General features: G+C 35.1%; 1 protein-coding gene across 1 annotated transcript; it reads left to right on the top strand.

Annotated features, from left to right (window-relative positions):
• The first annotated feature begins 303 nt into the window (after positions 1-303).
• Positions 304-13,069, top strand: LOC104271785 (SWI/SNF-related matrix-associated actin-dependent regulator of chromatin subfamily A member 5-like). The gene is made up of 8 exons (XM_009866569.1): positions 304-422; positions 608-721; positions 2,737-2,859; positions 5,422-5,554; positions 6,493-6,611; positions 6,800-7,012; positions 11,704-11,814; positions 12,509-13,069. The coding sequence occupies exons 1-8, from the start codon at positions 318-320 to the stop codon at positions 12,578-12,580; spliced, it is 990 nt and encodes a 329-aa protein (XP_009864871.1). The 5' UTR covers positions 304-317; the 3' UTR covers positions 12,581-13,069.
• The last annotated feature ends 800 nt before the right edge of the window (positions 13,070-13,869 follow it).

Here is a 13,869-nt window from a genome sequence, read left to right as displayed (position 1 = left end):
CCATAGATTTGTGTGCATCCAAGTGGCGTAGGAGGTTACTGACAACCTCCTCTTTAATCATGATAACCTCATCCTTTAAAAAGATCTCTCTGTGCGACTGCACTGCCTTACTCGTGTATTATCTTTCATGTGTTATAATCAGCTGTAATTTCCTGGTGTATTTTTGAGCTCTGTTGTATCCAAATTGTTGAAAACAAACCTCAAATTTAGTGTGCAAAAATATGTTCCTGTTTTGCAGTGCCATGTTAGACATTATTTTTGCAACTTTAGGAAAGCATACAGTTACTTTAATATTGTTTTTTATTCTATAGCTGAGCATGATGGAATGGATAGAGCCTCCAAAACGGGAACGCAAAGCTAATTATGCTGTTGATGCTTATTTCAGAGAAGCCTTACGTGTTAGCGAACCAAAAGTCCCAAAGGTAAGAAGTTGGCAAGTTTTCTATGTTGTTCTTTTGCTCTTCTCTCCTGTGCTGCGTTGCCAGTTCTCACCTTATACTGGTAATAAAATGCATGTATTTGCAAAGTGATAGTTGCCACTGTTGCTGAATTATGGCAGTTTAATCAAGCTTATATAATGTTAATTTATCTGTGTATTTTTCTGAAGGCTCCACGACCTCCAAAACAACCAAATATTCAGGATTTCCAGTTTTTCCCACCACGGTTATTTGAACTGCTGGAGAAAGAAATTCTCTATTATCGTAAGACTATAGGATATAAGGTAGCGCTTTTTTTTTTTTTTCCCCTCTTCAAATTAGTGAAATGTATTTGTATGCCGCTTTGCAGATCTACTGCAACTTTGACAATAGCTAAATGCAGTAAATGAGACTGCAACTAAACATTTTCGTTTGTTTTTTTTTTTTGCAAAGTGATTCTCATTGTAAAGGAAATAGCTTGTAAAAGAAATAGCTTAAAACCTCTTATCTCTTGTTTCTGTTCCACTTTGTAACAGAAATAGTAATTTTTTCATTAAAAATTTCATATCTGTGTAGCTTTGTTTTGTTGTGGGTTTGTAACAATAAAATAAAGTAGGAAAAAGAGAGGCAGTTATGATACTTCATACACTTTGCAATCAAAAGTGTGATATGTGGTCTGGGGGTTTTTTTTAGATTTTAAATTTTTCAGTTATAGCTTTTGTGTATCTTGTGCAGAAAGTAACTTAAGGTAGTACTGAAGTTGACTTTGTGTTGATATGAAGGCAAGTTTCAATTTTCCTTGCATTGTGCTGGGATGTAACATATTTAAAGGTGTGGAGAAATCTGAGTGTGTTGCTAGTACAAGAAAGAAAACCAGACAACAGAGACATTCTCCCTGCTGACATTACTGGCCAAGCAGTCAACATGAATTCAAATCTGTTTTAATGTTGATTTTCATTGCATATGCCAGTACTGGTTGAGTTTATCAATGGATCCCCTCCTTCCAGACATGTAACTTGCTTTAGAAAGCTCCACGTTTCGTGCAGCAAGAAGAAATCACATATGAAGTGTGTTGGAGAACAAACTTACTATACAAAGAAACAGATAGGAAATTGGTGTTTCAAAAGCATAAAATTAATATTAGAAAAATATTTTTTTAAGAAAAGCAAAAGGTGTCTTAATGTACATTGAAGCAAAAAATAATTTTATGTGGATGGCAAGATAGAATTACAATAGTAATTAAAGGAAGTGTAATTATTTTTTGAAATAAATTATTCAATTAATGATCCAACAAATTACCGTAAGAGAGTTGCTAGTGTTGCCAATATACACGTAAAAAGAGGTATTTCAGTCCTGGTAACGACATCTGTCAGACTAGATAGGTGGGACATGAGTACTTTTTGTCTTAAAAACTGAATATGACTGTTCACTGGTGGTAAAATTGATAAATATGATTGTGTGAAATGGAAATATAACTTCCCATCTGAAGAGAGTTTATTGTTAAAACTAAAGACTGCCATAAACAATATGAGAAGGTATCAAGTAAGTGGAGACTAAGCTTTATGTGCCAGTCTTAATGTAAACCACTAAAGCTAAGGAAATTAGTCAGATGTTAAATACAGCTTTTAACGTCCTCTGCCTTTTGCTGCCAGAAATGTAAGGCCTACAAAATCTTTACTGGATGCTGATGTTTCTGACTCGTTTGCTGTTCTGTGGTATGGCATTGCAATGTACAGATTAAAGGCCACAGATATTAAATAGATGTCAGTGTGCAGAGGAGCAGCTAAAATGTCGCTAGGCCTTGTTTATATGTTATCTCTGGTCCTTACTGTGGCATTGTACCTAGCTTTATAGTAAACCTGTGAGAACTTAGTATTTCACTCTAGTTATAAAACATTATGAATTTTTGGGTGTAAGAGAGCAGATGCTTAGCTAATGAAAAATAAAATCGGTGAGCTGTGGCACCTTATACTAGATGAGGCAATTGATACGTCTTGTCTTGGAGGATAATACTTTGAATTTTGCAACAGTTTTGTAGATACTAATTAAAATATTTTGCTATTTACTTAAATACGCTTATTGTGCTTTAATTTATTCAAGGTAGCCAAGGTGTGAGGTGCTGGATTTTTTTGTTGTTTGGGTTTGTTTTGTGTTTGGTTTTTTTTTGTTCTGTGGCAACAAGCGCATGGTGGGTGTGGACTACATCAGTTCCGTGAGATCTAACATGTGCTTATAAATTGTGAACCAAGGTTGACAGAAAAGTATACAATTTCTTTAGTGACAGTGATTTACTACTGCTTATTGATACCTCTGATTTTAGGTCCCCAGGAATCCTGACCTCCCAAATGCAGCACAGGTACAAAAAGAGGAACAAAAGAAGATAGATGAGTCAATGCCTCTGAATACTGAGGAAGCTGAAGAGAAGGAAAAGCTTCTAACACAGGTAAAACAAAAGCAGCTGAAGTATTTAAACATTTTTTTTTTATTGATATGGAATATAAACACTAAAAATTATAAATATGAACAGGAAAGCTACACTGATGTTGTAGAAAGAAGAAAGCACCCAACATGCAATGTTTTTGCTTGGTTTTTCTTTGAGGAACTTTTTCTGTACTTGAACATGTTTGTGTCTGTTGTACTTTGAGCTGACTGTCCTGGCTGACAGCAGAGCCACACAGCCTCTCGTTCCTTCCCCCACGGGTAGTGGGGAGCAAGAAAATTCAACTAAAAAGGCTCAAAGATTGAGGTTAGGACAGAGAGGTTTCATTCACCACCTATGGTCACAGGAAAAAAAACCCAACAGACTAGACCTGGGGAGGAAACTTAAATACACCACCACCAGTTATCAACTAGATCAAAGTAGGATAATGAAGAATACATAAATAATACGTAAATACATAAATAAATACAACTTCATCTTAAATACCCTTCCCCCACACTGGCATAAGGAGGAGGCCAGCAGGTAGGGTGTGCGGTCCATCTGGCCATTACTCATTGTTCATGGCAGTTCTTACTTCTTGGATAATAGGGCTCATGCAGTCTTCCCTGATGCCGAGTGGTGTCCATCTCACTGGAGCCAACTCTCTCCCTCCACATGAGTTTGTCCTACCTGTGTGGGACCTACCTTGGAGTTGCAGGTTGCTTTCAGGCATGTCTTTAGCTCCTGTGTGGCCTCTCTCTGCCCCTGGCATGGGGTCCTCCATGCACTGCTGCGTCCTGGACATTAAACTTCTATTCATCTCCTCAGTTGGCAGGCAATCACCTCTCTGCTGTCTCACCATAGGACTCTGGGGAACGCTCTGCTCCTGTACCTTTCTACTCCCTTTCTCACCAACCACATGTCTTGCTCTGCTCTCACTTCCCCCTCCAAACAGAAAAACTCCCCAATACAAAAGACAGGATACAGAGACAGAAAGAGATCGAGAGAGGAGTAGCCCAACAGGTTTCCCCTCTTAAATACGTTGATCACATGGGTGCTGATTGGCCTGGCCTTGGCCAGAGGTGGGTCCGACTTTTACTTGGGGCTGGGGGAGGCTCTGGAAGTTTCCCAAGGGTCATCCCCCACAGCCCTCTCCCTGCTACCAAAAACTCTTGCCAGATTCAGGCCCATGACAGTGTCTTATTCACCTACTCTTTCCTTAAATGTCTGCAATATTTCTGAGGAAAGAACTTGGGTAGTAGATGCACTATGCAGCAATGCACACAGAAATCTAGGCAGTGGGTTTTCTGTATATGCATCTAGTTTGCATGGCTTTTTTTTTTAATAGAAAGGACTTGAATTTGAGAGGATAAGCCTCTATCAACATATTTGGTATTTACACAGATGTATAAGACATGTCACATTAATTTTGTCACAGTTAGGTTGTTAGGCCTGTTCTTTTTATACTGGGACTGAATCCCTGTCACTGGCTAGTTTCTGGACTTCTTGATCTGTTACCCTGCTGAGTAGGCTTGTTAAAAGTCAATTATTGAGGAGAAAGGTGTGTCTTGAAAAGCAACAGCATTTTTTGGTTTAGAAAATTTTCTGTAAAAATTTCTATAGAAGAAATTTGCAAGGTTGCAATTTGACTATTATTTTCACCTCTTTGTAGCACAGGAAATATTTAAGCTAGTGCTGATATGCATGTTAGTACTGTTAATAATTAAAAAGAAATAGTTGTATTGTATATATTAGACTTCTTGTAAAGGTGCTGTCTAATTGTGGAGTGAGCTTATTCAGCTGAAGAGCTGACAGTTACTTGTAAATATTTCTGTGATGAAAGAAACTCAGTGCACTACAAATTGTTGTTCAGGCATGTGATTTCCTTGTTTGTTTGTTCTTGATGTTTTCTTCTTTCCCTGTCTTTAAATTGTAATGTCAGATTCTTGGATGATGTTTTTGTACATTGTATCTCACTTAAGTGTTGTTCAGTTTCGGATATGTGTCTTTGGTACCTAAAAAATTTGCTGTTAGACGGTGCTATGGAGTTTCCATTTGATTGTATCTTTTTGGACTAGAGATCATTTCTTGACATACTTACTCTTTCGTCCAACTGTTTGTCTATTTCAGGGTTTGTAAAGGTCCAAAGTAGAAGCTCTTGCTTTAGATAGTTGCACTACTCTATGAACTTGGAATGACACTTGCACTGGCACACCTTATACTCCTAAGACATTTCTTATGTGTGTCTGTGAAGGGGTGACTTAAATAAAATTGCAATCACCTGTCATTGAGTTTGTTTCTTTGGAGAAATACCACAAAAAAAAATTAAATATGAAGAAGAACAAAAAGCTCTTACTAATGCTTGGGAAAAATGCACAGAAATAACTCTTTAGACTTTTAATGATGCATTAATGAGCCCTGGATAATACAAGTTTATGGAAATCCTGAAAGACCATTAATCACTGTAATTATGTGCCATTGCAGAAGCATCGCCAGTTGGAGCACATGATGCATACATAAGACAAAATTTTGCAAAATGTTTCCCTTTTACCTAGTAATGCCTTCTTGATGTTTTACTGCTTACAGGGTTTTACAAACTGGAATAAAAGAGATTTTAACCAGTTTATTAAAGCTAATGAGAAATATGGTCGTGATGATATAGACAATATTGCTCGTGAGGTGGAGGGAAAGTCTCCTGAAGAGGTCATTGAGTATTCAGGTTTGTGCTATTTTGAACTGTATTTCATACAGGTAGTATCACTCTCGTTTTTCTACATGTTCTTTTAAAATTAAAAGATGCTGAATTTGGGTGTGTATAAGAGTTTGGTTTTTTTGAAGTACATGATTGTTCTTACCAGAAGACTTAATTCTCTTACAAAGATTGATTTTGCAGCATATAAATAATCCTTCAGCTGTCTTTATCCCTCCTTAGTTAGAACCTGGCACAGTTAATTTACATTGACAACATGGTCTTGTGGAGTCATGACGTTGGCTTTTAGTGGCAACATGATTCTTTATGCTGTGGGTATATATGCTATTTTAGCTAGTACACGGTATCTTTGGCTTTTGTATTTGCACAGTGCTTCTTAATTGGTACAGAATTTTTCCTCTTTGATCCTTGGATTTAATTCTACTAAATACTTTTTATGAAATTTAACTTTGCAATGTTTTTCGTATAGCTTCAAAAGGTAGAGATCCCTTCCAAGTGTTTAATTTATATTGAGTTGGCCAGAAGATGTCACAGGAGAAGCCACTAATTACTAGCTTTTATAACAGATAGTCTAATGAAAACTGAAATATGAGTGTTTCATTGTTAGACTAGCAACTCTAACCTGTTTCACCATTGTTGTGAAAAGCTGTCCTTTTAAGTAAGATTTGGGTTTTACATGACTACAATTAATTACGTTGAATATAAGCTTTATTATAGTGGTTATTAAACCTTTGCTTTTAGTTAACTTACAGCTAACTAAGAATAAAGGGTGTGTGTAATTTTTGTTCCTTTGCTAGCATCGTAGAAGGGAGAATATTAGCAAATCTTTTAAGGTTTAATGAACTGCAGACTGCATTCCTTTTGGTTTTGCTAGAGAGCCTCAGCAAAGTATAGTAGTAAGAGTAGAGGAAAAGATTTTATTTTACAAATTATGTTTTGTGTTTTAGCTGTTTTCTGGGAACGTTGCAATGAACTACAGGACATTGAGAGGATTATGGCTCAAATTGAACGAGGAGAGGCAAGAATTCAACGGAGAATCAGTATCAAGAAAGCCCTTGATGCTAAAGTAATCACTGCAGGTTTCTCATTTTCTACAGCTGACTTCTTCCAGATTCCTTCAGAAAAGGAATAGTTGGGAGTTCTTTTTGTATAGGATATCTAAAATACTGTGTATCAGTAATCTACACTAATGTGTAATAAATCCTTGATGTAATATTTTATGGTTAACAGTCCGCATTCTTGTTTTGTATTCAGATTGCAAGGTATAAAGCACCTTTTCATCAGTTGCGTATTCAGTATGGAACAAACAAAGGCAAAAATTATACAGAAGAGGAAGACAGATTTTTGATATGTATGTTACACAAGATGGGATTTGACAAGGAAAATGTCTATGAGGAACTAAGGCAGTGTGTACGCAATGCTCCTCAGTTCAGATTTGACTGGTTTATCAAATCTAGAACTGCAATGGTAGGTATTGGTTATGTGGACTAAGTCATTATGCAAAGTATCTTTTTCATTTTTTCTTAAGCACCATCCTATTAAAATTTAGATTTGTGCTAGGATATTGGAGTCTAGGAAACAAGTGCTGAAAGAATAACTTGGCTTTTTTTTTCTTCTCATTTATTGTTTTTAATAAAATAATATTTTCCTTTAGCAAGCAACACATCTGAAAAAAACAGACTAGAAGACCTGCCAAGCTGAAGTCCCATGTTGCCCAAAGGGATTAATGTAGATGTAGACTACCCTTAAAAATATCCTTGTTACTTCTATTGCAAACCAAAAGTTTTACCAAGCGTTGTCTCTTAAAATATGACCCATTTTCAGAATTATTGGACGATATTAAACTCAAAACATTTGAATTATATGCTGGGAGAATAAAACATATTTTTAAATATTGGTACTTAATTACTAAAAGCTTGCAAAAATTTAGTGATTCATGTAAGAATTATCAAAGCAATTGATTTCAAATGCATTTTTTAATTGTAAGGGTTATCACATGCAAGTGATTAAATGAGTTACACTTTTCTAATGATTTTGTTCATATTTCGACAAGTTTTGATAGCAAGTAGACTAGTAGTCTGAATTTTAGCTTTATTTTTTTCCCTTTCTCTATCTGAAGAGCAGAGCCATTCTTTAATTCAGTCATTGAGTGAGAACCAATGACACTAACAGAAGCTTTGGTGATTGCAAATAAACCACAGAATATGTGACTCTTTCTTAATGATAAAAGCTGTTACCTCTGCCCTGAGATATTTGCTCAGATCTCACCTGATTCAGTTTCTTTTTCTTATGAGTAAAATTTTTAAGTGTGTGCATCTTATGTAAGAAACACACATGTGCATTTTCATGTGAATGTCTTTATCTGAGGAAAAATACATTCCAACTTTTTTATGTAATGTTGGACATAGCTTCATCTTTCTTACCATGAGTGAGAGCTGGAACATTTTCTTTGCTTGAATACAAAACCACGTTAGTCATGGCTGATACGAAAGAGTGGACCACGCTGTCCCCTATGTAGCTGTCATAGATACTTCCTATTGTCTTGTAAGAAAATTTCTGATTATATGCTATGCTGCAGACATGTAACTTAAATGCCATTTCCTATGTGAATCTGGGTGGGGTTTTTTTAATAGTTTAGTCTAGCAATTGCAGAACTGCTGTGCGTATCATTTGCTGTCTTCACTTCCTGGCTGCAGGGTTTGTTTGTAAAATGTTCTTTCTGAGTTCTAGGTACCGTACTAAGAATAAATGAAACATAAAATAAATTATTTAAAATGTCTATTTGAACAGGTGGGAATATTTGATTTCCCAGTGTTATTGTAATTATGCAGTGCATCTTCTACTTGATATTTCAGAGTTAGCCCTTAATTAAAAAGAATTACAGGCATTATTTGCTAAGATGTATATTTGTAGAAATACTGGATTTTAAAATGAAGTGCATAAAGAGAGAAAACTGCAATAGTTAGTTTATTATGAAGTTTCTTATAAGTTATCTATGGAGGAATTATTTAAGTAAACCATAGAAATGGGCACTAGAAACTAAAAATGTAGCTTGACATTTAATATTAGTTGACATGTAGTTAAGTCAGGGGTAGAGTCAAATGTTTAATTTATATCTTGTAGAGCCTGATGTTCAGTCTAATTTTTTTAGGGGGATAGGAGCAATTTGTTATAGAAATATGTTTTGTCGTGTCTAATGCTGAAATTGAGGCACTAGGAATATAGGAAATCTTTAGGATTATGTCTCCTATTAAAATTCTGTCCATAATATTTTTATTTTTTCTGCTGTTACACAGTTGAAAAACAATTGTATGAAAATACAAAGCTGAAGTAATCTCTCACTTTCGCTGTGCATTTAATTTTCTTAAATGTTTCAAATTGTCATGATATGTATGGCTTGGTAGTTTATAACTGCCCATTACTGATACGTGTTCAAATACCCTGATACTTGTGGAAGTACTAATTTCTACGGGTCCATTTTGCTTAGTAAGTTTTATAAAGGAACGTGCTGGAAAGTCCCATAATACCACGAATAAAGAACCAAGTATAAGTATAAATAGAACAGGGTAGATGGTAAGTTGTATGAAAGTGAGTAAAACTTTTTAGAACACTGAAATCCATGTATCATCTTAAGAATACCCTTTTCATTCAAATTGATATGAAACAAGGTAGAAAGGGCAGTATAACTCTGACAAGATTTACCAGACTCTTTGAGAATACTTTGTGTTCTATTACCACTAGATGTCTCTTGAATTCCATATAAATAGCTCATTTATCTTCCATCTTTTTTATTTCTGTTTCTCCTCATACTGAAGATTTCGGAAAACAAAAATTCTACTTTGTTTATTTATTGCAAAACTGGATGGTTTACCTAAAATGTAAGTTTTCAAAGAGATTGAGAGTGCCTAAAATTATAGGGTTTACTTTTTTGGTTTTTAAACTGGGCACAGATGTTTAAAAATTAAAGTTTAGTTGTTATTCTTGTGTTTCTGTCCAGGCAGGAAGAATGCAAAGTATCATGTCAGTAGTGAATCATGTATGTTTTCTGAAGTCATAGATTATATTGCATATTCTTTTTTACCTTCCTGCAAACTGTACCCATCATAAGACAAATGACTCCTTTGTAAACACGGGTATGTACAGGCCTGTTGACAGAGCTTAGGACTGCTTTCACTCCCATGTCAGCATCTCTGTCTTCAGTCATGCAGAAGGTGATGGTTCAGTGCTCCCATCCTATTTATTGCAATACTAGTCTTTATAGCTATGAAGAGGTGAGCAAAGTACATCTTATCTCTTTCCCTCCTAAAGAGAAAAGGTATCAGGCTACACTGAATAAAGTCTCATTTGTAAAGGTGCAAGACATTTTGAACTATTCAGTGTATTTTTATAGTAATAAAATGGAATTGATCAGTCCATATTGAAATGTATCTAGCTCAATTCAGGATTTCTCATGCAGATTCTGATGGTAGGTGTGCCAGAAAGCCGTGTGCATGCCACGTCTTCCTGTCAACTGCTTCTGTGATTCTTCAGGAGAACTGGTTTAGAGTCCATCCTCTGTCCACTGCATGTTGTTCTGGGGTAGTAGTGCATCTGGAAAGTCTAAGCATGAACCTGTACACTTTAATAAATATATGTATTTATGCAAGCGTTTTGCCCCAGGAGAGAGGGTTTTTCTTACCGTCTCAGGCAAATGGATCAAGTTTACTTCTTAGATTCTATTCTAGCTCCAGCAGGACTGTCACATTCCAGGGCCCAAGCATGGCACCCCAATTTATACTTGAACATGTACTGGGGTCTGTGGTATAACTTTTACAGGAACGTGGTGGAAATGACTCATTGTAATACTTTGTTTGCAAAACTACACACATGAGACTGGAATGTTTCCAGTAGGGTTTTGTAAAGAAAAATGTCCTGAAATATTTTCCTTTGTGGTAAAAAAAAATCGTAGTGGCAGAATACTCTGTGTTCATTCTGAATTACACAGCTTTCACCCTGTGGAAACTAGAGAAGGAATGTAGTTAAGTTTGAGGGTATTAATGTCTCAAAGGTGAGTCATAGGCCTGACTGTTTCACAACATTTAGGATGAAGAAATTGTGCAGGCTGCATTGTTTTCCATCATGTAACGTGATGGCTGAAGCAATATAGAGGTTACAGATGCTAAGAAAATAGAGACTAATTTATGGGCAAATTCATTGCATATAGACTAGTTGTAGGTTAAGAGTTATGCTACTATGTAATTTTAGGATGTTTTGTGGTTCAAAAATTGCTTCATAGAATTTAATAGAGATGACATTTTTACAGCTTTTTTTTTTTTTTTTGCTTTGAGAGAAGGCTTCCTTCTTTGAGTCAGAAAGAAAAGCCTGTGGAATAACTGTTCTCAGTGTAGATAGACTGGACTAAATAATTGTGATAAAATTAGGACTGTTATGTATTTCATAAAAGATTTTTTTTTTTGAGATGTGATACAGAAAACTGTCCAAGTCAAATGAGTTCTATTCACCACGCCAACTATTAACTGCAATACAGGCACTTTGAGTTGTATTGGAAATACTTTTTAATGTATGCAATGACCTTATGGCATTTAATGGTGATCACTTTCAGAGACCTTGGAAGTCTTTAGCTTAAAAGCCTCCTACCTTTTGGGGGCTGTTTGACTAAAAATACTACATGAGTTCATGGTTTAAGACTGGATAGATTTCATTGCCATTTTGGAGCTCTACAGTGTTTTACCACAAAAAACTAGTCTGTGTGCCAAAAAAGTATTGCTTAAATAGCTTTGATTCCTTTTCTCTCTCCTTTAAAGATACACTTGAAGACCTCTTCCTAAAACTGACGTAGTATTATATCAGGCTGTGATTTGTTTCATCTAAATAATCTTAAAGTCCAGATTAGTGTTTTGGGGTGTCAGTTTAGAAGATATAGACAATCTTGAAATCTCTTTGTCAGGAAGTCAAATATTTCAGTACATTTCTTTGTTTTATAAAGACGGTTAAACTAAGGTAAAGACAGATGAACAGTAAATAAGCTAATATTATTAGTACTTGAATGTTAAGTGGATTTGAAAAACAGATATTTTGGAATTCAATAATTTTGAAGATATGTATGTAAATGAATTTGTATAATTCATTTAGAGAATTTATGTTTTCTGTTTCCTTAGGAGTTTCAGAGACGCTGCAACACTCTCATATCATTAATAGAAAAAGAAAATATGGAAATTGAGGAAAAAGAAAGAGCTGAAAAGAAGAAAAGAGGAGCAAAAGTTACAGCAGTATGTGTAGCAGCACTTTACTTCCTGTGGGAGAGAATTCAAGTATATTTTGTTAGAAAATGAAAAAGATAATTGTAGCCACTGATTGTTTTCATATAAACCAGTAGTTGAGAGATTAAACTGAAATATTTCTCTATTTGCAGGTCTCCTCTTTTTTTACATAGATATCTCCTATTCATAGTATTTTGAGGCCTTTTTTTTTTTTGAGCAAAGTCTTTTAAGTAGGAGATGTTTTTTAAAGAAAAGGTAGCACTGCCTCCCTACCTACATATTTAAATCATATATTTGCATTAATTTAATCTTGGATTGTTATTTCTCCCCTACACAATAGTTTTTGGAAGAAGAAATAAGTGCTTTTTTTATTTTGAAAAGTGTTCACCTTTAGACCAGAATTGTGTATAAGTCAGAGTCCTAATCTTTACATCCAGTTCATGGAATGCGTGGTACCTGTACCATTGAGACCATGTATTGATTTCAAGAAGATAAAAAGAGTAGCAAAATTGAGTGTTTAATTTGGGGTTGCTTGGGGTTTTTTAATTTTTTTTTCCTATCCTTTACATTCTACAAAGCAGAATTGAAACAGGTATTACATTAGGGTCAATTATCTTCATTTTCAATTGTTAGTCATGTACTTCAATTTTCTTTATTTTCATTTTTATTGATGCCACCATTTAATTTATTTTTTCCTTTTTAGTCACAGAAGAGAAAAGCAGATTTGGCTCCTGAGAATGCTGGAAAAAAGGATGCTAAGAAGGTGAAATCATGAACCTGAAAATTGAAGGCTAAATGTAAAACTGCTACTTTCTTCTCTCCAGCTACAAGTATTAATTACCAACTTCTTTGTATTCATGGTACTATCCTCCAAATCCCATGGTTTAATTTTGCAAATTTTGTATACTATACAATGTCTTTCTTTATCTAAGATGTGTAGCTTTATATTTTATGCATTCCAGTATTTTTGTGTACTGTATTTTGTGAGTTTCATGTCTTTGGCAAAAATCACTCAGTCCATGGTTTTTTGAAGCTTGTGCTGAGGTTTTAGCTTTTCTATGTTTTATATGCTGCTGCTTTGAAAGAAGACTATAGATTCTATAGCTATATTATTGGTGTTTCATATTTTAAATTTATATGGCTGTTGGAATATAAACTGACTTAATTACTTGACGAGAAATATACTTCATCTTTGTTTACCCTCTCTCCCTCTTTTGCATAACTATGTTTAGAGTGAGTGTTAAGGTTTGTATAAGTGTGCCTTCATCATTGGTCAGATTTTTTTTTTTTTCAGAGGACTACTTAGATAGGATCGGGAGCATGACCTAACAACAACAAAAAATCTAATTAGACTGACATCCTTGTTTTCTGTCAGTATTAAATTGACATTTTTCTCTGAAATGTGTGGAAGGAAAGCCACCAAATTCTTATGCTTTTCTTCCTTCTTTATCACTGGTTTCTGCGGGACTTCATACATGCTTAAGCAGAGGATAAGGTGTTTTTCAGAATGACCTCTAGATGTAAACTTTTCTGTGCCTAATAAACTGAAGTAGTCAGCTAACAGCTTTTTTTTTTTGAAGTAACATCTTCTGGTTGGTAAGCTGCTCAGCTATGCTGCCTTGTGCTGAAAGATCTTTGTTGCTCTAATTATCTCTGTTCACTTTCTGCTTTTACCTTTGATTGAACATGTCAGTCGGAAGCAATGGGGATATGTTATGGAGTGCTCCTTTTTAGTATTTCTATTTTAATGAGGATTAAAGTGTTGGATATCTGATTTATTTTTTTTTTTTGACTCTACAAGAATGGCCTTTATTAAGCAGGTACATAGCTTCTGCTTACCTTGGAGTCTCTGCCTTTCCCTAATCAGTAGAACAATAACTGTGACATGTAATGTTTTACTTCAATCTTCTGTCTCTGATCTGGTGTTTAGTATGGACCTTGCTACAGTGAGACATGCCCTCGGAATGTCAAGTCTCGACTAATGCAGTGTGCTTTACATGATGCTTCCCTTGAAGACTGCTTGTAAATTTCTTCTGGTGCAGTTTGCTTTCTTCTGTGGTTTGA

The sequence above is a fragment of the Apaloderma vittatum genome, unplaced genomic scaffold, assembly GCF_000703405.1.
Source record: "Apaloderma vittatum isolate BGI_N311 unplaced genomic scaffold, ASM70340v1 scaffold5173, whole genome shotgun sequence".
Taxonomy (NCBI): Eukaryota; Metazoa; Chordata; class Aves; order Trogoniformes; family Trogonidae; genus Apaloderma; species Apaloderma vittatum.
This window is presented reverse-complemented; position numbering and strand designations above follow the sequence as displayed.